At 50.0% G+C, this 26,773-nt stretch overlaps 1 protein-coding gene across 1 annotated transcript in view; it reads right to left on the bottom strand.

Moving 5' to 3' along the window:
* Positions 1-5,914: 5,914 nt before the first annotated feature.
* The window catches only part of KIF26A (kinesin family member 26A), a 111,128-nt gene continuing 90,269 nt past the window's right edge, over positions 5,915-26,773 (bottom strand). Inside the window, exons 11-17 of the mRNA XM_038745980.1 lie at positions 25,916-26,075; positions 24,651-24,813; positions 19,779-22,551; positions 12,066-12,262; positions 11,602-11,622; positions 9,822-9,972; positions 5,915-7,265 (exon numbers count right to left, since the gene is read on the bottom strand). Of these exons, the coding sequence (XP_038601908.1) occupies positions 7,102-7,265; positions 9,822-9,972; positions 11,602-11,622; positions 12,066-12,262; positions 19,779-22,551; positions 24,651-24,813; positions 25,916-26,075 (3,629 nt within the window). The 3' untranslated portion in view covers positions 5,915-7,101. The remainder of the gene's footprint in view (positions 7,266-9,821; positions 9,973-11,601; positions 11,623-12,065; positions 12,263-19,778; positions 22,552-24,650; positions 24,814-25,915; positions 26,076-26,773) is intronic.

Here is a 26,773-nt window from a genome sequence, read left to right on the forward strand (position 1 = left end):
CCCCAGTGGTCTTGGTGGGAAATACTCCATCCTTTGAAAATACTGGTTTCTAGTACCCCTCCATCCTTTCCCTTCCTCTTCCCCCCAGGTAAGATTCTTCTTTGGGAGATTCAGATAGAGCTGATGGGAGAGACATCCCAGAGCCCCTGGTTTCTTCTGGCAGCTGGGCCCTGGGGGTCAAGTAATACACTCACTGCCAGGAGCAAGAGAGTCCAGAAGCTGCAGAGCAGTCAGAAGAGACGAGGCAGAAAAGAAAGAAAAGGGGTAGGAAGAAGTTATCCTACTTATCCTACTATCTTGGCAGCACCTGTCCATGATCTAGGAATAGACGAGGAGGTGGAAATGCCAATTGAGAAGGCTAATATGGTCTTTGGGAGACTGAAGAAGAGAGCATGGTGTCACCATGACATCAAGATTCAGATCAAATGGAAGAGAACCAGGGTAATGGTGTCAAATCTCTTTTAAGCCTCCATACCCAAATGTCCCTTGATGACAAAATTGATGCTCTCGACACCATCCTTTCTACTGAACTCAGCTCACTCAATCCCCTATCCCTTCATCAGACTCACATAATTAACCCGCAGTCCTGGATCCCCTGCTTTCTTCACTCCACTCCTATTCCTCCACTCCGCACTCCTGGTGGAAATCCAGATATCAGGCCAACTTCATCCACCTAAAGTTCATCCTTGCCTGCTATAACTCTGCCTGCTCCTCAGCCTAGCAATATTGTTTCTCCATAATAATAATAATAATAACAATAATGGTATTTGTCAAATGCTTACTATGTGCCAAGCACTGTTCGAAGCACTGGGGAAGATACAAGGTAATCAGGTTGTCCCACGTGGGGCTCAGTCTTCAACCCCAGTTTACAGATGAGGTACCTGAGGCACAGAGAAGTTAAGTGACTTGTCCAAAGTCACACAGCTGACAAGCGGAGGTGCTGTGATTATAACCCACGACCTCTGACTCCCAAGCCCATGCTCTTTCCACTAAGCCATGCTGCTCTCATCCTTCTCCATCCTTATTTATTGACCTTCAGACTCATTGCCCTCACCCGTTTTTTCAGGCATTTAACTCCCTCCTTAAACCCCTTGTTTCCCACCTCCCCCCATCTCTTGCCCTTAATGACTTGGCCGTATAATTTATTCAGAAATTTGGAACAATCAGGCCTGATCTCCCTAAAATTTCCCCTACTCTTCTCCAGTCCCTCCCTCCTTCTCCCCCTTCTTCAACTCCCCCATCTTTCCCAGCAGTATCTCAAGAGGAGATCTCCTGGATCCTCTCAAATCCACCCCCTCTACTTGTGTCTTCATCCCATCCCTTTGCACCTTATCAAATCACTTGCTCCCTTCCTCCCTTCTTTCCTCCCTAAGTGCCATCTTCCATTGTTCACTCTCCAGTGTCTTTGCTCCCACTACCTTCAAACATGCTTATATCTCCTCTATCTTAATAAAATCCTACTTGACTTCATGGCTCCCTCCAGTTATCACTGGTTCAACATCGCCACGGCTGCCAGTTTCTTCCTCTTCAAGAACGTCACCGTCCACACGCCCAACGTGCTGTTCGGGCCCTTCGACCTGTTCTTGGTGGTTCATCATCTCTTTGCCTTCCTGGGGTCCGTGGCCAACCTCGGTGCCGGACACTATCTGGCCATGATCACGCTGCTCCTTGAGATGAGTATCCCTTTCATCTGCGTCTCCTGGATGCTTTTAAAGGCCTGCTGGGCCAACTCTCCGCCTCTGCAACTTCACCAAGATCCACCCTTTCCTCTCCATCCAAACCGCTACCCTGCTCATTCAATCTCTCATCTTAACCCAACTGGATTACTGCATCAGCCTCCTCTCCTATCTCCTATCCTCCTGTCTCTCCCCACTTCAATTCATACTTCATGCCGCTGCCCGGATTGTCTTTGGGCAGAAATGCTCTGGGCATGTTACTGCCCTCCTCAAAAATCTCCAGTGGCTACCAATCAACCTACGCATCAGGCAGAAACTCCTCCCCCTGGGCTTCAAGGCTCTCCATCACCTCGCCCCCTCCTACCTCACCTCCCTTCTCTCCTTCTCCAGCCCAGCCCGCACCCTCTGCTCCTCTGTTGCTAATCTCCTCACTGTGCCTCGTTCTCGCCTGTCCCGCCATCGACTCCTGGCCCACATCCTCCCCCTGTCCTGGAATGCCCTCCCTGCGCACATCGGCCAAGCTAGCTCTCTTCCTCCCTTCAAAACCCTACTGAGAGCTCACCTCCTCCAGGAGGCCTTCCCAGACTGAGCCCCCTCCTTCCTCTCCCCCTTCTCCCCCTCCCTGTCCTCCCTGCCTTACCTCCTTCCCTTCCCCACAGCACCTGTATATACGTATATATGTTTGTACATATTTATTACTCTATTTATTTATTTATTTATTTTACTTGTACATATTTATTCTATTTATTTTATTTGGTTTATATGTTTTGTTTTGTTCTCTGTCTCCCCCTTCTAGACTGTGAGCCCGCTGTTGGGTAGGGACCATCTCTATATGTTGCAAACGTGTACTTCCCAAGCGCTTAGTACAGTGCTCTGCACACAGTAAGCGCTCAATAAATGTGATTGAATGAATGACCCCACCTCTCTCCTCCCTCATCTCCAAACTCCTTGAGCAAGTTGTCTACACCAGCTGTCCCAACTTCTTTTCCTCCCATTCTCTCTTTGACCCCTTCCAATATGACTTCTGACCCCTTCACCCCACAGAAACCTTCATGCTGAATCCAATGGCCCCTACACTATCCTAATCCTCCTCGACCTCTCAGCTGCCTTCGACACTGTCAACCACCCCCTTCTCCTGGAAAAATTATCCAACCTCAGGTTCACTGGTATAGTCCTCTCCTGGCTCTCCTCCTATCTCTGCAGTCACTCATTCTCAGTGTCTTTCACGGCCTCCTCCTCTGCTTCCCACCCTCTAACTTTGGGAGTCCTTCAAGGCTCAGTTCTGGGGTCCCCTTCTATTCTCCATCTACACCCACTCCTTTGGAGAATTCATTCTCTCCTACGTCTTCAACTACCACTTCTATGTGGATGATTCCTTTATATACATCTCCAGCCCTGATATCTCATCTCTGCAGCCTCACGATTCTTCCTGCCTTCAGGACAACTCTACTTGGATGTCCTGCCAACATCTCAAATTTAACATGTCCAAAACAGAATTCCTCATCTTCCCACCCAGACCCTGTCCTCCTCATAACTTTTCTGTCAGTACAGATACCTTGCCCCCTCCTACCTTACCTCCCTGATTTCCTTGCCACCCTTGGACTTGCACCTTTTATTCATCCCTCCCTCAGTCCCACAGCACTTATGTACATATTTTTAATTTATTTATATTAATGACTATCTTCCCCTCTAAATTGCAAGCTCACTGTGGACAGGGAATGTGCCAACGAATTCTGTCATATTGTACTCTCCCAAGTGCTTAATAGTGCTCTGCACACAGTAAGTGCTCAATAAATATGATTGATTGATTGATTGCATAAAGATCTGGCCCTGCCACAAATGCCGCAAAGTCAACTTCTATTGATTGGTTGATTGATTGATTCTCACCATTGCTCCACTACCTGCCACAGTTAACAGCAACTGACATGAAGGAAAAAATCTCCAGTGGCTACCAATCTGCACATCAAGCAGAAACTCCTCACCCTGGGCTTCAAGGCTCTCCATCACCTCGCCCCCTCCTACCTCACCTCCCTTCTCTCCTTCTACAGCCCACCCCGCACCCTCCGCTCCTCTGCCGCTAATCTCCTCACCGTGCCTCGTTCTCGCCTGTCCCGCCATCGACCCCCGGTCCACGTCATCCCCCGGGCCTGGAATGCCCTCCCTCTGCCCATCCGCCAAGCTAGCTCTCTTCCTCCCTTCAAGGCCCTACTGAGAGCTCACCTACTCCAGGAGGCCTTCCCAGACTGAGCCCCTTCCTTCCTCTTCCCCTCGTCCCCCTCTCCATCCCCCCACATCTTACCTCCTTCCCTTCCCCACAGCACCTGTCTATATGTATATATGTTTGTACATATTTGTTACTCTATTTATTTTACTTGTACATATCTATTCTATTTATTTTATTTTGTTAGTATGTTTGGTTTTGTTCTCTGTCTCCCCCTTTTAGACTGTGAGCCCACTGTTGGGTAGGGACTGTCTCTATATGTTGCCAACTTGTACTTCCCAAGTGCTTAGTACAGTGCTCTGCACAAGTAAGCGCTCAATAAATATGATTGATGATGATGATGATGATGAATTACAAACTATAAGGTCCTGAAGTACAATGAAACTCCCGGAATCAGAGCAAATGATTCATCCCAACACACTACTTCTGGGCAGGATACATGAAGGATATGGATAACAGAAGGAGCCCCAAACGGCTGCTCTACGGTGTGCTGAAATAAAGGAATCATCAAAAGGGTGGATAGAAGAAATGCTAGAAAGACATAGGGGTGAAAAACAGAAGTGGCAGCTGGGAGACAGCAGCAGTGGCATCTGGGAGACAGCAGCAGCAGAAGACAGATCAGCCTGGTGTGCAGCAATCAGCAACGGGGTAGCTTTCTGGGAAAAGAGGCTTTGGGAAATCGTGATACTAAGAGGCACCATGTGAAACAGTTGTAACGGGGCAGCAACGGATCAGCTCTATAGCGCATAGTGCAGAAGGGACTGTCAGCCATACACTGGTTTCTCCATCTGGAGAGAAGCAGCGTGGCTCAGTAGGAAAGAGCACAGGTTTTGGAGTCAGAAGTCATGGGTTCATAACCCAGCTCCGCCAGTTGTCAGCTGTGTGACTTTGGGCAAGTCACTTAACTTCTCTGGGCCTCAGTTCCCTCATCTGTAAAATGGAGATTAAGACTGTGAGCCCCACGAGGGACAACCTGATCACCTTGTAACCACCCCAGCGCTTAGAACAGTGCTTTGAACATAGTAAGTGCTTAATAAATGCCATTATTATTATCTGGACTATAAGCTCATTGTGGACAGAGAATGTGCCTACCAATTCTATTGCATTGTACTCTCCCAGGGGCTCAGTAACTGCCACTTTTCTGCTGTGCAAACTTGGGCAAGTCATTTAACTTCTCTGGGCCTCAGTTACCTCATCTGTAAAATGTGGGTTAATACTGTGAGTCCCATGTGAGATAGGGACTCTGTCCAACCTGATTAGCTTGTGCTTAGAACAATGCTTGGCACATAATAAGTTCTTAACAAAGACTATTATTATTATTATTATTAAGTGCTCAATAAATACCATTGATTAATTGATTGCTCAACCAGACTCTGATACACTGATAAAATCTCACCATCAGCAATGCATTCATACACACATACAATCATGCACAAATGCGCTTAGTACAGTGCTCTGCACACAATAAGCACTCAATAAATACAATTAAATGAATGAATGAATATACACACATTCATATACACATGCATTCACCAGATTGGTGGGGATGAGGGCATACTTGGTCCAGTCTAGCCCACCAAGGTTCAGGCTAACTATCACCCTGGTCCATTCTGTTTCTGCCTTCCCTCTCCACCAGCCCTGGGGTCCAGAATACTGTGGCCCCAGCTCAGATGAAGCATACCAATAAAAGAAACACAATGAAGGGGAGCCAATGGGTTCAAAAAAGCCTGATCTGGAGGAGTTGGAGGTATGGGAGCCATGTTGGACAAGGTCATTGGGTGGAGAGATCTCACCTCTGGCCCGTTATCCATTCCGCTGACATCCTCGGCCACCCGACCAGACTGTAGCCCACCTCACCAACATGGTACTCTGGAGGCCTCTTTCTCCTCCTCTTCCTCCTCCTCCTCATCCCCCTGCCCCACTGAGCCACAGGAGAACAACGGCTAACAATAGATGAATCTTTTATTCACAGGTAAAACCTGGAGCAAGCCTTTATAATACACATTTATACAAAGGTTTCAGAAAAACCATATAAAGCGAGACGATCAGAAAATATGATTTGGTATATGCTTGTCCATCTCCTACTCAATGTCACAGAAGGATCTGTTTGGCAACAATGTATCAGCGGGGAGACTCTGCTAGGCTGCCCCCACCTTCAAAAAACACAACTCATGCAGCATGTCCAAGTGGAATCCTGAGGGTTTGTCTTCCTTAGAAAAACTGCAAAGAGACTGACTATTTCATCTGCAAAATTTTTAATGCAAATCCCGCCATGGCTGTGAAAACCTTAGAAAAATATGCAAGTCACGAAACGTTTGCAAAATTCTCTTCTCTCCTTTCCCCCTCCCGCAGCCCCTGTCTTTGCTCAGTGATTTTGGTACAAAATTTGAACATTGATTCTCGCAGCTGAAGGAGGTTCAGGACTAGACATCTGAAATACCAGGGGTGTGGGGAGTGAGAGTCCCTAAACCAAGGAGGAGAACAGTTTGTAGCCATCTCTATCAAAACCCAGAAAAGCAATCTTTATTTTGGTCTGGAAAAGGAAGAATATAAAAAAGCAGGCGGAACAGCAATCGGACTGAAAGTTCATAAAACACCTTCTCAGTAGATAAAATGTCCATAAAAATATCTCCACTCCTAACCAAAGACAACAGTTGTAATACAGTTTTAGTTCTGCTACATAAAACAGCTTCCTTATGAAACAAGAAGGCAAGTTCAGGTATGAAAACATAATTTAGTTATTGCTCTCGCTACAATGTTTTTACATATAGTCATAAATACACTATACAGTAGAAAATAGTTCGTAGGAATACATTTGACGGTCTGCTGGCTTTAATTCTAGCACCAAATACAAAAGGAAAATTTTTTAAAATCGAATGACTCTTAAAAGGCACTTTGATTGTGGCTGCTTCAATGTCCCCATCTGTTCTCAGATTCCCGGTGTCCTTCTGTCCGATGTAGCTCACCCATCCCCGTCCCCAACCCGCTGCTCAGTCCACTGGTCACCCACGTCCATTGAGAAACATTCCGACCTCCCGGTCCTCCAACGCCTCCCTCCTGCCCCATCGTTCCCAACTCATTTCTCTCCCAACTTCACGTCCAGCCTTCCCCTCTTGCACCTCCTCCTCCTCTTCCTCCTCTTCACAGAAACACCGGGGCTATGGAGCATTCCGCCCCTTCCCGTGTCCCGCATCCCAACCATCCTCAGACTTCCACCTCCTGGGCATCCACCATACCAATGTCAAAGCACGTGACGATCATGACGTGGGACTTGCACAAGTTCACGCACTGCTCCAGCTCCTCCGTCACGAGCTCCAGCGCCTCCAGATACTCTTGAGACTCCTTATCCAGGTCGGGGTCCACCTCGACTGAGAAGAATGCCAGGACAAGAGTTAATTATTAGTAAAAATAGTTAATAATAATTATTGTGGCATCTGGTAAGCACTTACTATGTGCCAAGCACAAGGTAATCAGGTCAGACACAGTCCTGTCCCACATGGGACTCCCATTTTTAATCCCCATTTTATAATAATAATGATAATGATGGCTTTTATTAAGCACTTACTATGTGCAAAGCACTGTTCTAAGAGCTGGGGTAGATACAAGATAATCAAGTTGTCCCACGTGGGGCTCACAGACTTAATCCCCATTTTCCAGATGAGGTAACTGAGGCATAGAGAAGTGAAGTGACTTGCGCAAAGTCACACAGCTGACAAGTGGTGGAGCTGGGATTTGAACCCACGACCTCTGACTCCAAAGCCTGGGCTCTTTCCACTGAGCCACGCTGCTTCTCAATAATAATGGCATTTATTAAGCGCTTACTATGTGCAAAGCACTGTTCTAAGCACTGGGGTGGTTGCAAGGTGATCAGGTTGTCCCATGGGGGGCTCATAGTCTTAATCCCCATTTTACAGATGAGGTAACTGAGGCATAGAGAAGTAAAGTGACTTGCCCAAAGTCACACAGCTGACAAGTGGTGGAGCTGGGATTTGAACCCACGACCTCTGACTCCAAAGCCTGGGCTCTTTCCACTGAGCCACGCTGCTTCTCAATAATAATGGCATTTATTAAGCGCTTACTATGTGCAAAGCAATGTTCTAAGCGCTGGGGAGGTTGCAAGGTGATCAGGTTGTCCCACGGGGGGCTCACAGTCTTAATCCCCATTTTACAGGTGAGGTAACTGAGGCACAGAGAAGTGAAGTGACTTGCCCAAAGTCACACAGCTGACAATTGGTGGAGCCGGGATTTGAACCCATGACCTCTGACTCCAAAGCCCGTGCTTTTTCCATTGAGCCACGAGGCACAGAGAATTCAAACGACTTGCCCAAGGTCACACAGCAAACATGTGGTAGAGCCGGGATTATAACCCACATCCTCTGACTTCCAGGCCCACTCTCTTTCCACTAGGCCACACTGCTTACCTGGAAAGGAGTTAAAAATGATAATAAAATCATAATAATAATAATTGTGCTATTTGTTAAGTGTTAACGAAGTGCCAAGCACCGTACTAAGTGCTCAAGTAGATGAAACATTATCAGTTCAAATACAGTCCCTGTCCCACACAGGGCTCACAGCCTAAGTAGGAGGGAGAACAGGTATTGAATCTCCATTTTACAGATGAGGGAAATGAGGCACAGAAAAGTTAAAAGGCTTGCCCAGTGTCACACAGCCAATAAGTGGCAGAACCGGGATTAGAATCCAGATCCTCTGGCTCACAGGCCTGTGCTCTTTCCAAGCACTTAATGCAACGTTCTGCTCGTAAGAGGTGCTCAATACTACTGATGGCTGGGTGGATTGATTGAGAAGGAGGTATTTGGATAATCGTCCACCTCTCCCACTGGCAAAAACCCCTGGGGGAGGGAGGGCAGTGCACGTGACCCCAGGACCTTCCAAGCTTTGTATTGTGGGGTGCTCCCAATTTCCATGGTGAATGCAGAGGCCCAGACTAGAACCTGTACCCTAGTTTTGGCCCCATGGCTTTGAAAGAATTGGGGTTCTTAGCGGAGGCTTCGGCCTCATTCCCAACCCCTGGGTGGGCCCACCCAGGGGTTGGGAGGCTAGGTCCTGATTCTGGGCCTTAACACCCCTCCCAGGACTACCCACCCCTTGATTCTTGCAGAAGAGGAGTTCGTGGTAAAGTGTGCCTGCTACTACCAGAAATACAGCCCGCGTAGTTTTGCGGGGTCTTTTGGCTTCTCCCCTGGCAGGAATGGAGCCTACCCAGTGGAGATATCTCAGTCCCTTTCCCATTCCCTTCAAGGCCCTACTGAGAGCTCACCTCCTCCAGGAGGCCTTCCCAGACTGAGCCCCCTCCTTCGTCTCCCCCTCCTCCCCCTCCCCATCCCTCCCGCCTTACCTCCTTCCCCTCCCCACAGCACCTGTATATATGTATATGTTTGTATGAATTTATTACTCTATTTATTTATTTTATTTGTGCATATTTATTCTATTTATTTTATTCTGTTAATATGTTTTGTTTTGTTCTCTGTCTCCCCCTTCTAGACTGTGAGCCCACTGTTGGGTAGGGACCGTCTCTATATGTTGCCAACTTGTACTTCCCAAGCGTTTAGTACAGTGCTTTGCACACAGTAAGCACTCAATAAATACGATTGATTGAATGAATGAATGAATTCTCCAATTTTGAGACTTTCCCACTCACACACTCTGGCCGCGAGGGTGGGGAGAGTTAGGGAGCAGCTTCCGGGCCAGGGAGGAGGTGGCCAGGGGCTCCTGGCTAATCTGATAGCTAGGGCTGCATCCTTCTTGGAGTGGGTTCCCATTGTCCTCCACATCCCAACCGATGATAGAATGGGAACGGGTGGGAGACTCCTTTCCAGGCCCCAGCCCTGCCTCCATCTGAGGGAAGTGGAAACAGGCCAGGCCAGAATTGGCAAGGGGCAGGGCAGGGAGTCAAAGACACTCACACTCCTTCTTCCACTTGTTGGGGTTGATCATCAGCCGGCCCTTGGTCTCCTCAAGTTCCTCCTTGAGGATGTCATGCTTGGCTTTCACTTCCCGGATCTTCTGCTGCCGCCTCTCCAGCAATTTCAGCTTTGTGTTGAAGTACAGCAGGCCCTGAGGAATGGCACAAAGGATGGCTTTAGAGGCCCGGGTCCACGACTAAACCAGGCGGCCCAACTGAAGTTGCTCTTCCCCTCATCCCTGTCATTCTGTTGGACTGCAGAGCTCCGGCTGACGTGGCCCTAGCGCGCTTGGTCCTCATGACCTGTTGGAAAACAAGTCATCCCAGGCGGAGGGAAATCTTTCCAGAGGTTGGCTCAAGGAATGGGAAGCCACTATTTCCTCGATCAGCAGAGAAAACCGCTCTAGCCCATGGGCTCGGGACCCAAAAAGAAATCAGGCAGAGGACCTATGTTCTACTCTATCTCTCCTTCCTCTTCTCTTCGTGTTTCCGGGTGGACCTTGGGGCTGGGATGGAGGGTGGGGGAATATATATATATATATATATATATATATATGTATGTATATGTGTGTGTGTGTGTGTGTGTGTGTGTGTGTGTGTGTGTGTGTGTGTTGTGGGGTGGGGGTAGATAGACAACCCTGACACTTAACCCAGGAAGGAGGGAAGTGGAAGAAGGAGCTGGGAGGAGGGGAACAGGGGTGCAAATTGGGGGATAGACTATTTCCTGGGGCTAGTGGGTTTCATAAAGCCCTAGCACACCTGTGTTCTTGACCTTGAAGGAAGGTTAAGGGTCAACTGTATTCAGCAACTTATCATGGGGAGATTTTTTTGGGCTATGACCCCCCCCCCCCCCCCACACACACACACACATTAGATTGTGTTATTGAGACTTTTTCCTCTTGGCTGGGTCATCACAACACTGTTAAGAAATATTTGGACAGTGTTAACAGCCATTGGAAAACGTTTAGTACATATTTAATATTCTTTTTATTTTGTTAATGATGTGCATATAGCTTTAATTCTATTTGTTCTGACGATTTTGACACCTGTCTACATGTTTTGTTTTGTTGTCTGTCTCCCCCTTCTAGACTGTGAGCCCGTTGTTGGGTAGGGACCGTCTCTATATGTTGCTGACTTGTACCTCTCAAGCGCTTAGTACAGTGCTCTGCACACAGTAAGCGCTCAATAAATACGAATTAATTAATTAATTAATTAATTAGACTCAGAGATCTCTCTGGATCCTGCTTGCCATGCTCCCTGCCAGGGCTCCTACCAACGACGTATACCAAGCAGGGCAGACTGCCCTCTGGCTCCCTGTGAGCAGGGACGCTGGACTGAGCCGACCATATCACAGCCAATCAATCAATCGTATTTATTGAGCACTTACTGTGTGCAGAGCACTGTACTAAGCGCTTGGGAAGTACAAGTTGGCAACATATAGAGACAGTCTCTACCCAACAGTGAGCTCACAGTCTAAAAGGGGGAGACAGAGAACAAAACCAAACATACTAACAAAATAAAATAGAATAGATATGTACAAGTAAAATAAATAAATAAATAAATAGAGTAATAGCCAGTGGGGTGAGGTGAGGTCGCTGCTCCTGGGAAGACCTGTGGGTATTTCTTGCCACCTCTCTTGACCAGTTGGGGCCTTGGGACCATCCTTGTCCCTGACCTCACCTCAACTCTCTTCCCATCTGCAACATTTCCCCTGGACCTTAACTCCTGCCAACAATCTACAAACCACCCCCAACCAGGAAAGGGAGGGGATGCAGGCTTACCTTCTCAACATCCTGGAAGGGCTAGAGGATAGGGAAAGGGACAGGGGATGCTCCATTAGAAGAAGGCACAGTCTTCATCCAAACAGAAGGGGGCTAGACCATTTCCCCCCACCCCCAACTCTGCACCACTAATGAAATCCTTGCCGGAATACCCGAGCCCATAACATCAAGAGTTATGGATCCTCCGCAGGGGAGAAATGACATAAAGTTGGACAGAGCTGGCCAGCATGGTGCTGTCCGTTCATAATGGACACATTGACATTCTCCGCTCCCGCCATCCGTCACGCTCAACCCGATTAATTGTGGACACTAATTATTTTCCTTCTCTCAGCTAAGGGCACTCCCCGACATAGGCGATTGTAAAATTAATAATAACAGTGCTTTAATTGCAATCGATTTCCCAAGAACCCACAGGGCCGGAGGGTGGAGTCAGGCAAATGGTCTGAAATTGTTGTCAAACAGACTCTGACCTCAGGCTCGTCCTGTCTGTGCCGTTGTAAGCGTTCCACGTCATCAATCTCATAGACCTTGATCTCAAATGGCTCTTTCAGAGTCCCTGGCAGAGGGGGTAGATCCACCCACTGGCCGGTGAGGCTCGGTTTCCTCCCCAAAGTGGCCGCATCGGGTAAGGGGGCGGGGATCAGCCTCCTCCTCTGGAGACCTTGAACGACACAATCAGAGTTTCACGTTACTTCATCCTGCTCATCTTGGAGCACATGCTTTAGTGTGGTATTTGCTAAGCGCTCTAGCCCTACGGCACTTATGTACGTATCTGTTTACTCTATGATTTCCCTTACCCATAATTTATTTTAATGCCTTTCTCCTCCTTTAGACTGTAAGCTCTGCGAAGGTATCTACCAACACCATTGTATTGTACTTTCCCAAGGGCCTAGTACAGTGCTCTTCACGCAACATAAGTGCTCAGTCTTGGAGTACATGCCTTTAGTGTGGTATTTTTTAAGCACTCCAGCCCTACAGCAATTATCTACATAACCGTTTCTACAATTTCCCCTACCCATAATTTATTTTAATGTCTGTCCCTCTGTGAAGACTGTAAGTTCGTCAAGGGCAAGGATCGCATCTACCAACTCCACCAAACTGTACTTTCCCAAGAGCTTAGTACACTGCTCGACACACAATAAGTGGTCAGTAAATACCAGGGATTGAAGATGTGCCAAGCACTGTGCTATATAGGGTCTGGGTTAGGTACAGTCATATCAGACACAGTCCCTTCCTCACTCTTTTTTAAGGTATTTATTAAATACTGACTATGTGCCAGGCACTGTAATAAGGACTGGGGTAAATACAAGATTATTTGGTTAGACATAGTCTTTATCCCTCACAGGGCTCACTGGCTTAATCCCCATTATTCAGATGAGGTAACTGAGGCCCGGAGAAGTGAAATGACTTGTCCAAGGTCACACAGCAGACAAGTGGTGGAGTCAGGATTAGAACCCAGTTCCTCTGACTCCCTCTGGCTCTTTTCACAAAGCCATGCAGCTTCTCCCAAAGGGCTCACAGACGAAGGGGGAGGGACAGCAGGTATAGAATCCCTAATTAATCAAGCAATGGTACTTACTGAATGTTTACTTTGTGCAGAGCATCGTACTAAGCACTTGAGAAACTAGAATACACCGGAATCAGTAAGTATGATCCTGGCCCACAAGTTTTCAATCTTCAGGAGCATACTCATTTGATAGAGGAGAAAGCTGAGACAGAGAGAACGTGAGAACCATTATGGTCTAGTGGGTAGAGAAGGGACCTGGGAATCAGGAGCACCTGGAGAGTTGTCTGCTTTGTGACCTTGGGCAAGTCATTCACTTCTCTGTGCCTCAGTTCCTTCATCTGTAAAATTGGGATTAAGACTGTGAGCCCCACGTGGGACAACTTGATTCCCTTGTAACCCCCCAGCACTTAGAACAGTGCTTTGTACATAGTAAGCACTTAAAAAATACCATCATTATTATTATTAGCTTGGGTCTACCCTGGTGCTTAGTATGGTGCTTGGCACAGAATAAGCACTTAACACTAGACTGTAAGCTCATCTCTAGACTGTAAGCCCATTACGGGCAGGGAGCGTATCTACTAGTTCTCTTGCATTGTACTCTCCCAAGCACTTAGAACGGTCCTCTGCACAGAGTAAACATTCAATAAATACCATTGCTTGGTGGAATGATTGAATTCATTGAATGATTAATTGATTGGCAAATACCTTTAAAAAAAAGTGATTTGCCCAAAGTCACTCAGTGGTGGAGCCGGGATTAGAAACCAGGTCTCTCGACTCTCAGTCCCTTCCATGCTCTTTCCACCAAGCCACACTGGGTCCTTTCTCACAGCCATGGCCCGTTCTTGGTATTCTGTCTGAGAAGCAGCATGGCTTAGTGGAAGGAGCACGGGCTTGGGAGTCAGAGGTCATGGGTTCTAATCCCGACTCTGCCGCTTCTCAGCTGTGTGACCTTGGGCAGGTCACTTAACTTCTCTGTGCCTCAGTCACCTCATCTGCAACATGGGGATGAAGACTGTGAGCCCCACATGGGACAACTTGATTACCTTGTATCTACCCCAGTGCTTAGAACAGTGCTTGGCACATAGTAAGAGCTTAACAAATACCAACATTATTATTATTATCATTATAATTATAATTATTATTATTCTGAATACAGAGGGCTGGGTTGGAGGCTGAATCTGTTTCTCTTGCCTGGCTAATGTTGTGGAAAGCGTCACACACCACAGGAAGCTTACCGAATCTGAGTTGATAATGATGACCCTCATGAAGAAGACCTGCAGGCCCGATCTTAACATGCCTCAGAAAATTTAATATATGCGTCCTGAATCCTTAAGGTGATGAAATTCTCTGAAGGCAGAGATGGCTTTAATGACTCAAAGCAGAGCCAGAGTGACCTTCCCTGATGAGATCCCTGTCTTGCCGGAGGACTCATTGGGGCCATCTGGTCCTAGCCCATCTCCAGCTCCGCTATTCTGGAAATGTGCTCCATGTCCCCACTTGCATTCCTGAGTTCAGGGTCATGGGGGAGCTTCCCTCACTGCCTTCCTGACTCTTTCCCGGCATGAAGGTCCAGGACCAGCCCAGCCACCAAAGAGTATGCAGGAGACACTGAGTCACCTCTACACCGTAAACTCCTTTTTTATGGTATTTTTTAAGCACTTGCTATGTACCACGCACTGTACTAAGCACAAGGGAATCAGGATGGACACAGTCCATGTCCCATATGAGTCTCATAGTCTTAATCCTGGTTTTACAGATGAGGTAACTGAGGCACAGAGAAGTGAACTGACTTGCCCAAAGTCACCCAGCAAATAAGTGACTGAGGCAGGGTTCAAATTCAAGTCCTTTTGACTCCAAGGCCCATGCTCTATCCACTAGGCCATGCTGCTTCTTTAACTCTTGCTGGGTAGAGAATGTATTTGCCAATTCTATTGCATTGTACTCTCCCAAGCGCTTACTACAGTGCTCTGCACATAGTAAGTGCTCAATACATACCACTGATTGATTGATTAATGAATTGATTCACCACCCCCTGGGTCAGCCCAAGCCAGAGAAGAAGAATGGCTTAGTGGAAAGAGCACAGGCCTGAGAGTCAGAGGACATGTGTTCTAATTCTGGCTCCGCCACTTGTCCGCTGTGTGACCTTGGGCAGGACACTTCACTTCTCTGTGCCTCAGTTCCTTCATCTGGAAAATGGGGATTTAGACTGTGAGCTCCCAGTGGGACAGCCTGATTACTTTGTATCTACTTAGAACAGTGCTTAGAACATTGCTTGGCACATAGTAAGCGCTTAACAAATTTGACCATCATCATCATCATCATCATCATCATCATCATCAGGACTCTGTCTCTGACAAGGTCACCAGGGTGCTTAGAGGAAACGTGTCCTGGTTGATCTCCCAGATGCCCACCCTCTCGACTAAGGATGGACCACCCAAAGCCCCAAACTCTACTCTTTCCAACCCAAGAATATTCCCTCTAGCAGCCTATTATGGATCTCTCAAACCTCTTGCAAACCTATAGTTTCAAGGCACCTTCCAAGGTTGAAGAGCTACGAGGATGGTCTTGAAACCTTGAGTCTATGGTAGAGTGTATGTGATGTGTCCCACCACTTCAGGGCGGGCCAAACCGTGGTGGACACTCACGGCTAACTTCATTCCTTGTTTCCTGCAGTGACGACTCACATCAATCCCAGTGCTACATAGACTGTGAGCCCCACAATAATAATAATGGCATTTGTTAAGCGCTTACTATGTGCCAAGCACCGTTCTAAGCACTGGGGTAGATACAAGGTAATCAGGCTGCCCTACATGGGGCTCGCAGTCTTAATCCCCATTTTACAGATGAGATAACTGAGGCACAGAGAAGTGAAGTGGCTTGCCCAAGGTCACACAGCAGACAAGTGGAAGAGCCAGGATTAGAACCCCTGTCCTCTAACTTCCAAGCCCGTGATCTTTCCACTAAGCCATGCTATGTGGGGCAGGGACTGTGTTAGACCTAATTAACTTGTACCTATTCCAGCATTTGACACACAGTAAGGGCTTAACAAATACCATCATCATTATTATTATTATAGTAAGTGCTTAACAAGTACCATAGAACAAACACTTAATGAGTCTGTTTATTGTTATATTGGACTCTCCCAAGCACTTAGTACAGTGCTCTGCACACAATAAGAGCTCAATAAATTCAATTGAATGAATGAATGAATATCATCCCTAAGCATCCGATCTCCCAACTAATGGACTCCAGGCTGACTGTGTAAACTGAGCTGCTTCATTGGCTTATTCCCTGACTTTCCTTCCCCCTCTTCCTCTCCGGCCATCCCAGGAGCGAGCAGGCTCCCTAGCCATAACTTCCTCTTAGCAAAGGTTAACAGATCCCATCTCCTCTCTCCAACCATCCTAGACCTCCAGGAGAGAGGATGTCCCCTGGAGAGATTGTGATTCTACCTAGAGGCAGAGGATGACTTCAATCATCACCATCAATGGCATTTAATGAGTGCTCACTGTGTGCAGAGCACTGTACTAAGAGCTTGGAGGAGCACAATACATCAGAATTGGTAGACTCTCCCTCTTCTAGACTGTGTCTCCCCCTTCTAGACTGTGAGCCCGTTGTTGGGTACGGACCGTCTCTATATGTTGCCGACTTGTACTTCCCAAGTGCTTAGTACAGTGCTCTGCACACAGTAAGTGCTCAATAGATATGATTGAATGAATGAATGAACACATTCCCTGCTCACAACAAACTTACAATCTAGACGGGTAGAAAGCCCCGTGACTATTGGGTTTGGAAAGCACTGACTTCTGACAGTCGAGACGATTGACTGATGGGTTGATGTGGGCTTCTGGCCACTGGGGAAAACCATTTTGGTGGCTAACCCTGGGCTTGGGATTGCGTGGTGGGGACCCCAACGTTGGGCCACCACTTCCTTGGGAAGAAAACACCTACAGTTTCTCTCTCTGGGAACCCACTACCATCAACTAGAATCATCGCATCTTCAAAGTCATCATCAAGCCGTGCTCCCCCTTGATAGACATCCCAGGAAAACCCAATCTCAAGATCCAGGAGAAAAGCTTCACTTCCTTGCCCCAGCTTCAACTTGAGGCAGAGGATGGGTCCTCTTGGATGTGTTTAAATACTCAGTGGGAAAAACTTGGATTCTCCCTGAAATGAGCTACTATGTCACTCTAAAAACAAAATACTTTGAGCACATTTGGTCTCTCTACCTGGGCCACAATTTAATAAAAAATGCAGTGAGGTTCCATTTCCTATACTCTTGCAAGAACACACTTTGTGCCTGCCAGGGTAGTTGAGAGCATGATTAAAGAAAGACATAATTCAGCGATAAGGGACTATCAGTGGGATGGGTTAAGTGCTTACTAGGTAGCAAACACTGTACTAAGCGCTTAGTACAGTGCTCTGGACACAGTAAGCGCTCAATAAATATGATTGATTGATTGATTGGTTACTAAGGGCTGGGGTAGATAAAAGATAATCAGGCCCGGCACAGTCCCTTTTCCACATCGAAGGAGGCAGGAGAACAAGTACTTCATCTTTATTTTACAGATGAGGGAATAATAATAATAATGGTATTTGTTAAGCGCTTACTATGTGCAAAGCACTGTTTTAAGTGCTGGGGAGGTTACAAGGTGATCAGGTTGTCCCACAAGGGGCTCATAGTTTTAATTCCCATTTTACAGGTGAAATAACTGAGGCACAGAGAAGTTAAGTGACTTGCCCGAAGTCACACAGCTGACAGTTGGTGGAGCCGGGATTTGAACCCATGACCTCTGACTCCAAAGCCCACACTCTTTCCACTGAGCCAAGCTGCTTCTCTGTAGGTTGGACATAGTCCCTGTCCCAGGTGAGACTCACAGTCTAAGTGGGAGGGCTGAGGGTGTGTAGACAGGGGCGTGGATGCAAGAAGGTTTGTTCCATCTGCCAAATTTGGGGCCCCGGGGCTTCGAGAAGCAGTGTGGCTCAGTGGAAAGAGCACGACGGGCTTGGGGGTCAGAGGTCATAGGTTCTAATCCCGGCTCCAGCACTTGTCAGCTGTGTGACTTTGGGCAAGTCACTTCACTTCCCGGTGCCTCAGTTACCTCATCTGTAAAATGGGGATTAAGACTGTGAGCCCCACGTGGGACAACCTGATCACCTTGTATCCTCCCCAGTGCTTAGAACAGTGCTTGGCACATAGTAAGCGCTTAACAAATGCCATCATCATCATTATTATCCCTTCTAGACTGTGAGCTCGTTGTTGGGTAGGGACCGTCTCTATATGTTGCTGACTTGTACTTCCCAAGCGCTTAGTACAGTGCTCTGCACACAGTAAGCACTCAATAAATACGATTGAATGAATGAATGAATGAATTTGCAGGGAAGCAGGAGATGGTATGTTTTGCTTTCCCTCCCACTTGTTTGTGATTTATTACCAGACTTAGTAATGCAGAGTGACCTGATGGAAAGAGCATGGGCCTTTGAGTCCTGGGGTCCACATTCGAATCCTGTCTCTGCCATTTGTCTGCTGTGTGGCCTTGGGCAAGCTGTGAGCCCCATATGGGACATGGACCGTATCTAACCTGATTAACTTGTATCTATTCCAATGCTTAACACAGAGCCTAGCACACAATAAAAGCTTAATAAATGATATAAAAAAATTCAGAAGATATTGAAATAATAATAATAATGGCATTTGTTAAGCGCTTACTATGTGCAAAGCACTTTTCTAAGTGCTGGGGAGGATACAAGGTGAAATGTCATCAGGCTCTCTCCCATCCACCACAGACTCCAGTGGTCACAACTGCTTCTCCTCCCCAGTCTCACACAGTTTCTGATATCCCTTTTCCCACAGTTTTGCCTTTGCTCCAGAAAGAGCAAGAAGCACTGTGCAAAGCATTTGCGAGAGTACAATAGCATTTGTGAGAGTACAATAGTGCCTAGAGCTTGAGTCTGCCTAGAGTCAGAAGGACCTGGGTTCTAATTCCAGCTCCGCCACTTGTCTATTACGTGACCTTCGGCATGTCACTTCTCTGACCCTCAGTTACCTCATCTGGAAAATGGGGATTAAGACTGAGAGCCCTTTGCTTGTATCCAGTGCATAGAATAGTACCAAGCACTTGGAGAAGCAGCGTGGCTCAGTGGAAAGAGCCCGGGCTTTGGAGTCAGATGTCATGAGTTCAAAGCCCGGCTCCGCCAATTGTCAGCTGTGTGACTCTGGGCAAGTCACTTCACTTCTCTGGGCCTCAGTTACCTCATCTATAAAATGGGGATAAAGACTGTGAGCCTCCCGTGGGACATTCTTATCACCTTGTAACCTCCCCAGTGCTTAGAACAGTGCTTTGCACAGAGTAAGCGCTTAATAAAATGCCATCATTACTATAATACCACTTTACAAATACCACGAGTGTTGTTATTATTATGATTGTTACTATTATTCGTGAGCTTACAGTCTAGAGGGATTCCACAAATACCTCAAAAACCCATATACTACAGTGCTAAGCACTTAGTACAGTGCTCTGCACACAGTAAGTGCTCAATAAATATGATTGAATGAATATAGGACTCGGAACTGTTTCTGGAGGGGAAAGGGAGCAGTGGAAGGGCAGGGGGGCATGGGATAGGTCAGCAGAGAGGGGGATAGGGGTGACGAGGGGAGGTGGGCTGGTACCTGTGGACCTCTTCTTAGGTGACTTGAGGCTGCGGACCCGTCCGGTGGAGGACAGGCTGCTCTCGCTCATGGAGTCATGGGCGGAAGAGGCGCTACCAGTGGTCTCGCTGTCCCGGATCATGCTCTCATAGCCACTACTGCCGCCGCTGTGATAGAAGAGCGCGGTCCTGCCCATGGCCGGGGGCAGCTCGCCGCTCAGCACGCTGCTGTTGTCACTGCCGTGCCCGCTGCTGTGGCGCTGCGGCCGGCGGGGCGCCGTGATCTTGCTGTAGGGCGAGGGCAGGGTGAGCTCACTCCTCCCGCCGGTACCTGAGGCCAGTTCGTTCACGCGGCTGTGGGCCGCCCTCAGGGCCTGCCTGGTGCCCATCACGGTGCCCCGGCCCGGCTTGCCACCACAGCCCTTCCCGCCCGGAGGCGCCCCGGGGCTCTTGCCCCCCGATGGCACTGGAGGCTTGGCCGCGGGTCCGAGGGTCCTGGCCCCACCGGTGGGAAGGCTACGGCTCTTGCCGCCGGCAGACGGTAACTTCGGGCCGGGCCGGGCCTGAGCAGGTCGGCCAGGGGCCGGGGGTGGCGGTGGTGGTGGGGCCGGCGGGGTGGGGGGCACTCCTAGCCGGGGCACAGACCGTCCGGCTCTCCCACCCCCATTGGCCCGGCCCCCGAGGGACAACAGGCTATCACAGCGTTCCAGGGCCGGGGTGGAGCCCCCGCCACGTGGTGGGAGGGCAGACTCACTCCGGCCCGTCCGCCCCTTCAAACTCGAAGTGGCCCTTGGGCCCTTGAGGTCACTGGCCCCAGCCCGGGGTCGCACATCAACCTCTTCCTCCACCCAGGGGCTGGGGGGCATCGACCGGGGGAGGTCAGCTCCCCCAGCCTTAGGCTCCAGGCTGGACTTGCGGACAGGTGGGGCTGGGGGTCCGGTCCCGCCGGGTCGCGGGAGGATGCTGGCCTTCTGGCGGCCGTTCTTCTTGGCCCCGGACCCCCGTGGGCTGCCGGCGGCTGAAGTGGCATCTACCTCTGTTCCGGATCCCCAGACCGGGCAGGTTCCCCGGTCCTGGAGAGGCCTGGCCCTCTGTCCATGTTGGAGGCTGGCCCCCAACCCCGCTGACCCCAGGTCCCCCACGGCGGCCCGGCCTGACATCTCACAGCCATCCACGACCCTCTGCGGCCCAGCAGAGACCAGCGGGAAGCAGGCCATCCGGCGGGTGCCACCCCCGCCTTCCCCCCGTGCCCTGAGGCCAGCTCCTGTGCCATCCCCAGAGTCATCCGCCCGAGCCAGCCACGGGTCCCCAAATGGGCCATCGGGGGAGGGGGGAGCCCTGCGCGGGAGGCTGCGGTGGAGGCTCCCACTGTGCGGGGGCCCACACACGATTCTCCCTGGGGTCCGCACGGGGGAAGATAGGGTTCTGGGCCCCTCTGCACCCAACTCGAGGGTGCACAGGCCGTGGTCATCTGTGGGAGAGCATTCCAGGGTCAGGGGACTGCCGGGCGGTCCCTGTGTGAGAGGCCCCTCGAGTGGGGGGCAGCCTGAGGACACCCAAGCCTCCCCCATGCCCCCCGGGCCGAGGCTGACGTCACTCAGCCAGGAGCTGATGGAGGAACGTCGGCTACTCCCGACCCCAACGGAGACCTCGATGCCCAGACTGGTCCCAGCGGTGGCCAGGGCAGCCTGCGCTGTGTAGGCGTCAAACTCGTCGTTGATACTGCTGATGATGCTGACCGGCCTGGAGCCCGAGGCCAGGGCCTGCAGGGAGCAGTCGCTGCTGAAGCTGATGAGGCTGGTGGGCCGGCGGCTGGACGCCAGACCTCGGATGGATAACTCCTCCACCAGGGTGAACACTAGCTCGTCCTCGCCATTCAGCTCCACCGGCTGCTGCAGCGTCACTGTGGTGGTCAAAATGTCCCGGTCCAGGCTCGTCCCACGCGGGCTACAGATGTCGACGGCCCCGGCCACAGGTGGCTCTCCTCCTGGTCCTCCCTCCTGCTGACCAAGAGGCTGCTGACTCATGCCCACAGGTGGGGTCCGGACCGGCCCACCACCACTGCCGTCGGCCTCCGGGGACGTGTCCTCGGGCAAGCCCGCTTCCCTCTGCGGAGGGGGCGGGGGGCCCGGGCCAGGCAGGGGTCCCCGCCCGCAGGACACTCTGTCCTTCACCCCTAGTTCCAGAACGATCAGACCCCCAGTCACCCCATTTTCCCCTGCCCCCTCCGGGCCGGCATCCACCTTCTTCCACTCTCCTTTGGACGGCGCCGACTCTGGGCCCCCACAGGTCCGGGGGGTGGCAGGGTGGGATCCGGGCCCCTTTTTGGGAGATGCTGTCCCGGCCCTCCTCCCGGCAGCCAGAGGAGAGGGTACGGACGTCTCTCCAGGCCCGGCGAACGCCGCCGGCTCCTCGCTGCCGTCGATGCACTCCAACCTCTCCTGCAGCTCGGCGAACGTGTTGCACTTGAAGTGGTCCCGGTCGGAGCGTGGCGGAGGCAGGGGGTCCCGGCTCCTCTTCCGGTTGAGCGAGGGGATGATGGGCACAAAGTCTGGAGGGCCCTCGTTGTCCGTGAGCTCGCGGTCGGACAGGGCCGCCCCACCGGGCCCCACGTAGATGACGGTGTCGCAGGATTGCTCGCTGCTGGAAGAGTAGTCTGGGTCGCCGGACAGGGTCAGCGCTGGGAGGCCGGGGTCCAGGGTCACCGCCCGAGTGTGGAAGGGCCTGAGGTGTGGGGGCCGGCGGACACGGCCTTCCTCACAGGAACTCTCCCCGCCCGAAGAGCTGGACGCCGACTGGAGAGACAAAAGCCAGGAGTTCTGGGGGGGGGGGGGTTTTGACCCAACCCAACTATGGGACAGGTTGCCCAAAGGGGCTTCCATCTGTCACCCTGCTGGGGGAATCCCCTCATCCACCCTGCTGCTGCTGACCTAGGCCCCTCAGAGAGGGCTCCTCTCCTATCCGCTGACTTCCAGCCTCATTTCTGCCACTAGCTTCTGGCTTCTCTCCTGCCCACTGTTTTTTGTATTTTTCTATGATATTCATTGATGATGATGATGATAATGGTATTTATTAAGCGCTTACTATGTTCCAAGCACTGTTCTAAGCGCTGGGGTAGATACAAGGTAATCATATTGTCCCACATGGGGCTCACAGTCTTAATCACCATTTTACAGATGAGGTAAGTGAGGCACAGAGAAGTTAAGTGACTTGCCCAAAGTCACACAGCAGACAAGTGGCAGAGGCGGGATTAGAACCCATGACATTTGACTCCCAAGCCTGGGCTCTTTCCACTGAACCATGCTGCTTCTCCTAAATTCTCCTAAAGTAAATTTGTTAAGCATTTACTGTGTGCCAGGCACTGTACTAAACGCTGGGGTAGACACAAGTTAATCAGGTTGGACACAGCCTTCATCCCATAAGGGACTCACAGTCTTCAAACCCAGCATGGCCCTAGTGGAAAGACTCCCTACAGGCCTGGGAGTCAGAAGATCTGGGTTCGAATCCCAGCTCTGCCACCTATCTGCTGGGTGACTTCGGGCAAGTCACTTCACCTCTCTGTGCCTCAGTTTCCTCATTTGTAAAATGAGGATTAAGACTGTGAGGACTGTGTTCAACTTGATTAGCTATACCTACCCCAGCTCTTAGTACAGTGTCTGGCATATAGTAAGCTCTTAACAAGTACCACAATTATCATCATTATTATTATTATTATCATTATTATTATTTTCACCTCTCTCCTGTCTACTGGCTTCTACCTCTCTGCTGAAAACTGGCTTCATTCCTGCTATTGACTTCTGGTTACTCTCCTGCTCACTAATTTCTGCCACTGGTTTCTACCCTCATTTTCTATCCATTTGCTTCCCCCTCTAACCTGATCACTGCCTTCCAGCCTCATTTCCTTCACTGGCTCCTGGCTTTTCTCCTGCTCATTGGCTTCCAGTCTCTTGTCCACAGCCTTCCAGCCTCTCTCCCATCCACAGCCTTCTAGCCTCTCTCTTAACCACCGCCTTCCAGCCTCAATGTCTTCCAGCCTCTCTTCCATCTCATTCCTGCCATGGCCACCCTCTGTTCCCTCTACAACCCAACTCTCTGGAGCCCTGCACTCCGCCCAGAAGAACCTTCTCTTCCTCTCAGTCTAACCCTCTGAACTCACCCATTCCCTGCCCATTGCTGATCCCCAGATGCCAGGACTGCCTCTCATCTCAAATCTACCAGACCACCTTCCTTCCTTAAAGCCCACCTCCTCCAGGATGTCTCCCTTCATTAAATTTCACCACCCTGGATCACATCATCCCAACATCCTCCTAAAACAATGACATTCTTATTGATCTATCTACCTTACTTATTCATTCCCCTATCCATTTTGCTTTCTTCTTACTATTTTAGTGGTATCCTTGTTCTTCTTCCTGCTCCTCCTATTGATAAATAATGTCCATCTGACTCCTTCCGTGTTAGATTGTAAACTCTTGGAGGGTATTTTTTTCCCTTTTATTTAAATCTCCCAAGCAACCAGCACAGATCTGCAGACAGTAGGCTTTTCAATACAGCAGTTCTGCACAAAGTAAGTGCTTAATGTGATTGAATAAATAATGCAGGGCCCTGCACCAATTAGTTGCTCAGTAAAATGCTCTGTATACAGGAGGCACCCAGTACAGTGTTATGCACATAGAAGGTACCCAATACAGTGCTACGCACGTACAAGCCAACCAGTAAATCACTTTGCATACAGAGAGCACTTAGGGCAGTGCTCTGCACACGGAAGGTGTCCAGCATAGTGTGAAACCTTTGGGGATGGGGAGATCCTCTGGTCCACACCAGCATCCTGGAACTGGCTCGTGATCATGTTCCCCACAGCCCCGAGACTCTAGGACCCCAACCCCGACACACCGACCTTGGATTTCTTCTTCCTGAGCCGGTGGATGCGCGAGGCGAGCTGTGCGGTGGTGAGGGTCTCGGCATAGAGGGCGGGGGAGTCAGAGAGGTGAGCGATCATGGTGGTCCGGCAGTTGATGTTTCCCAGAGACTCTCGCAGCAGCATCGTCAGCTTGTTGTCCCTGCGGGGGTGGCGGCAGCAGGAGCTGAGACCCTTCCTCAACACCTGCCCTTCCCTCGAACTCCCGGAGCCAACCCTTCAAGATCCTACCCCCAGGAGAGCCTGGGTTCCTCGAACGACCCCCGAGAGTTGAAGCCCTGACCCCACATCCTCTCGCCCCCCAGGTGCCCGGCTCCTGTGCCACCAGCCCAGGCACATCGGCGCGTGGTGGGGTAAATGGGTATGGTAGCGTGCTGTGGCGAGGAGCACAATCCCACACATAATTGCTTATCCACAATTACATGAAAAAACCCAACACATACCAGTACATATTTACTATTCTATTTATTTTGTTAATGATGTGCATCTAGCTTTATTTCTATTTACCGTGATGACACCTGTCCACATGTTTTGTTTTGTTGTCTGTCTCTCCCTTCCCCCTTCTAGACTGTGAGGCCGTTGTAGGGTAGGGACCGTTTCTATATGTTGCCAACTTGTACTTCCCAAGAGCTTAGTACAGTGCTCTGCACACAGTAAATGCTCAATAAATATGATTGAATGAATGAAAGTACACGGACACACGGGAACCCCCACAAACACATACACACCCTCTTCAACGGCAACCCACCCCACAATTTTTCAGCCAAGCAGAGGTCATGTTAATGTGGTGAGGCTCTGCTAAGACCTGACACCAGTAACTCTTGGGCTGGGGCCCTAGCCTGTAATAATAATAATCATAGCAATGATGGGACTTGTTAAGCGCTTACTTATGCCAAACATCGTTCTAAGCACTGGGGTAGATACAAGGTATTCAGGTTGGACACAGTCTCTGTCCCACATGGGGCTCACAGTCTTAATCTCCATTTTACAGATGAAGTAACTGAGGCCCAGAGATCATGCAGCAGATCTGTGGCAGAGTCGGGATTAGAACCTACGTCCTCTGACCCCCAGATCTATGCTCTTTCCACTAAGTCATGTTGTAGTAGTAATAGTATTCATTGTATGCTGAGCATGGTACTAAGCACCAGGAAAGAATACACCAGTGGAAATTAGACATGGTCCCTGGACCTTCTGAGCCAGGCTTCTGGCCGATTAACCAGGCAAGAGATAGCAATATCGCTTACTTGTATGGCACGTGTTTGGCCCCGACGATCAAGGCCAAGATGACGTTGCCCAGAGCGGACAGAGACAGGCACAGGGAGCCTCCAGGGTCTCGACTCTTGCTCAGCACTTTCTCACAGCTGCCCAGGTCGATGAGATGCAAGCGGCTGCGGCCCCCAGACACTGGAACCGAAAACACGGTCAAGAGCTAGCTCGCAAGCGCACGGTGGGGGTCAAAGATGCCACTATGAAGGAGCGCTGACAACCAAGTCAAAGGGCCTAAATATAGCAACAGGATATGATTGGAGCAGAATTCACCAGTGAGGCCTGCAGGGCAAACATGGCAAATCCCTGGCCGACGGGGAGAGGGACACCACAGGAGCTAGAGTGGGGATGCTTCAAGGAAGTCACAAGGAAGCACTTCTTTGCCCAGCTGTGGGTGAGCATATACACTCTGTACAGAAAGCAGTGCAACCAGAAATGCCAACAGAGTCTATTCAAATAGACAGAGGGATGAACAGTCCATGCTGGGTCCCAGGAAGGGGAGACATGGATGGAAAGGGGAGAGCTAGGGATATTGTGGGACCATGCTGGGTCACCAGAGGAGGAGAGTCAGGGTTGGAGAAGGGAGAGTTAGGGGTGTTGGTTGGCCCGTGCTGGGTCACTGGAGGGAGAGTTAGGGATGGAAAGGGAGAGTTATGGATGTGGGATGGTCCATGCTGGGTAATTGGAGGGAGATTTGGGGATGGAGAGGGGAATGTTACGGGTGTCAGATGGTGTATGAGGGTGGGTGTCCAAGAAAGCCACTAACAAAGTTTCTCCAAGCCCTCTCTGGTGTCCCTGTTGGAGACGGAGCCCTGGACTGGATGGGCCATGGGGAT

The sequence above is a fragment of the Tachyglossus aculeatus genome, chromosome 1 (genome assembly GCF_015852505.1).
Source record: "Tachyglossus aculeatus isolate mTacAcu1 chromosome 1, mTacAcu1.pri, whole genome shotgun sequence".
Classification (NCBI taxonomy): domain Eukaryota; kingdom Metazoa; phylum Chordata; class Mammalia; order Monotremata; family Tachyglossidae; genus Tachyglossus; species Tachyglossus aculeatus.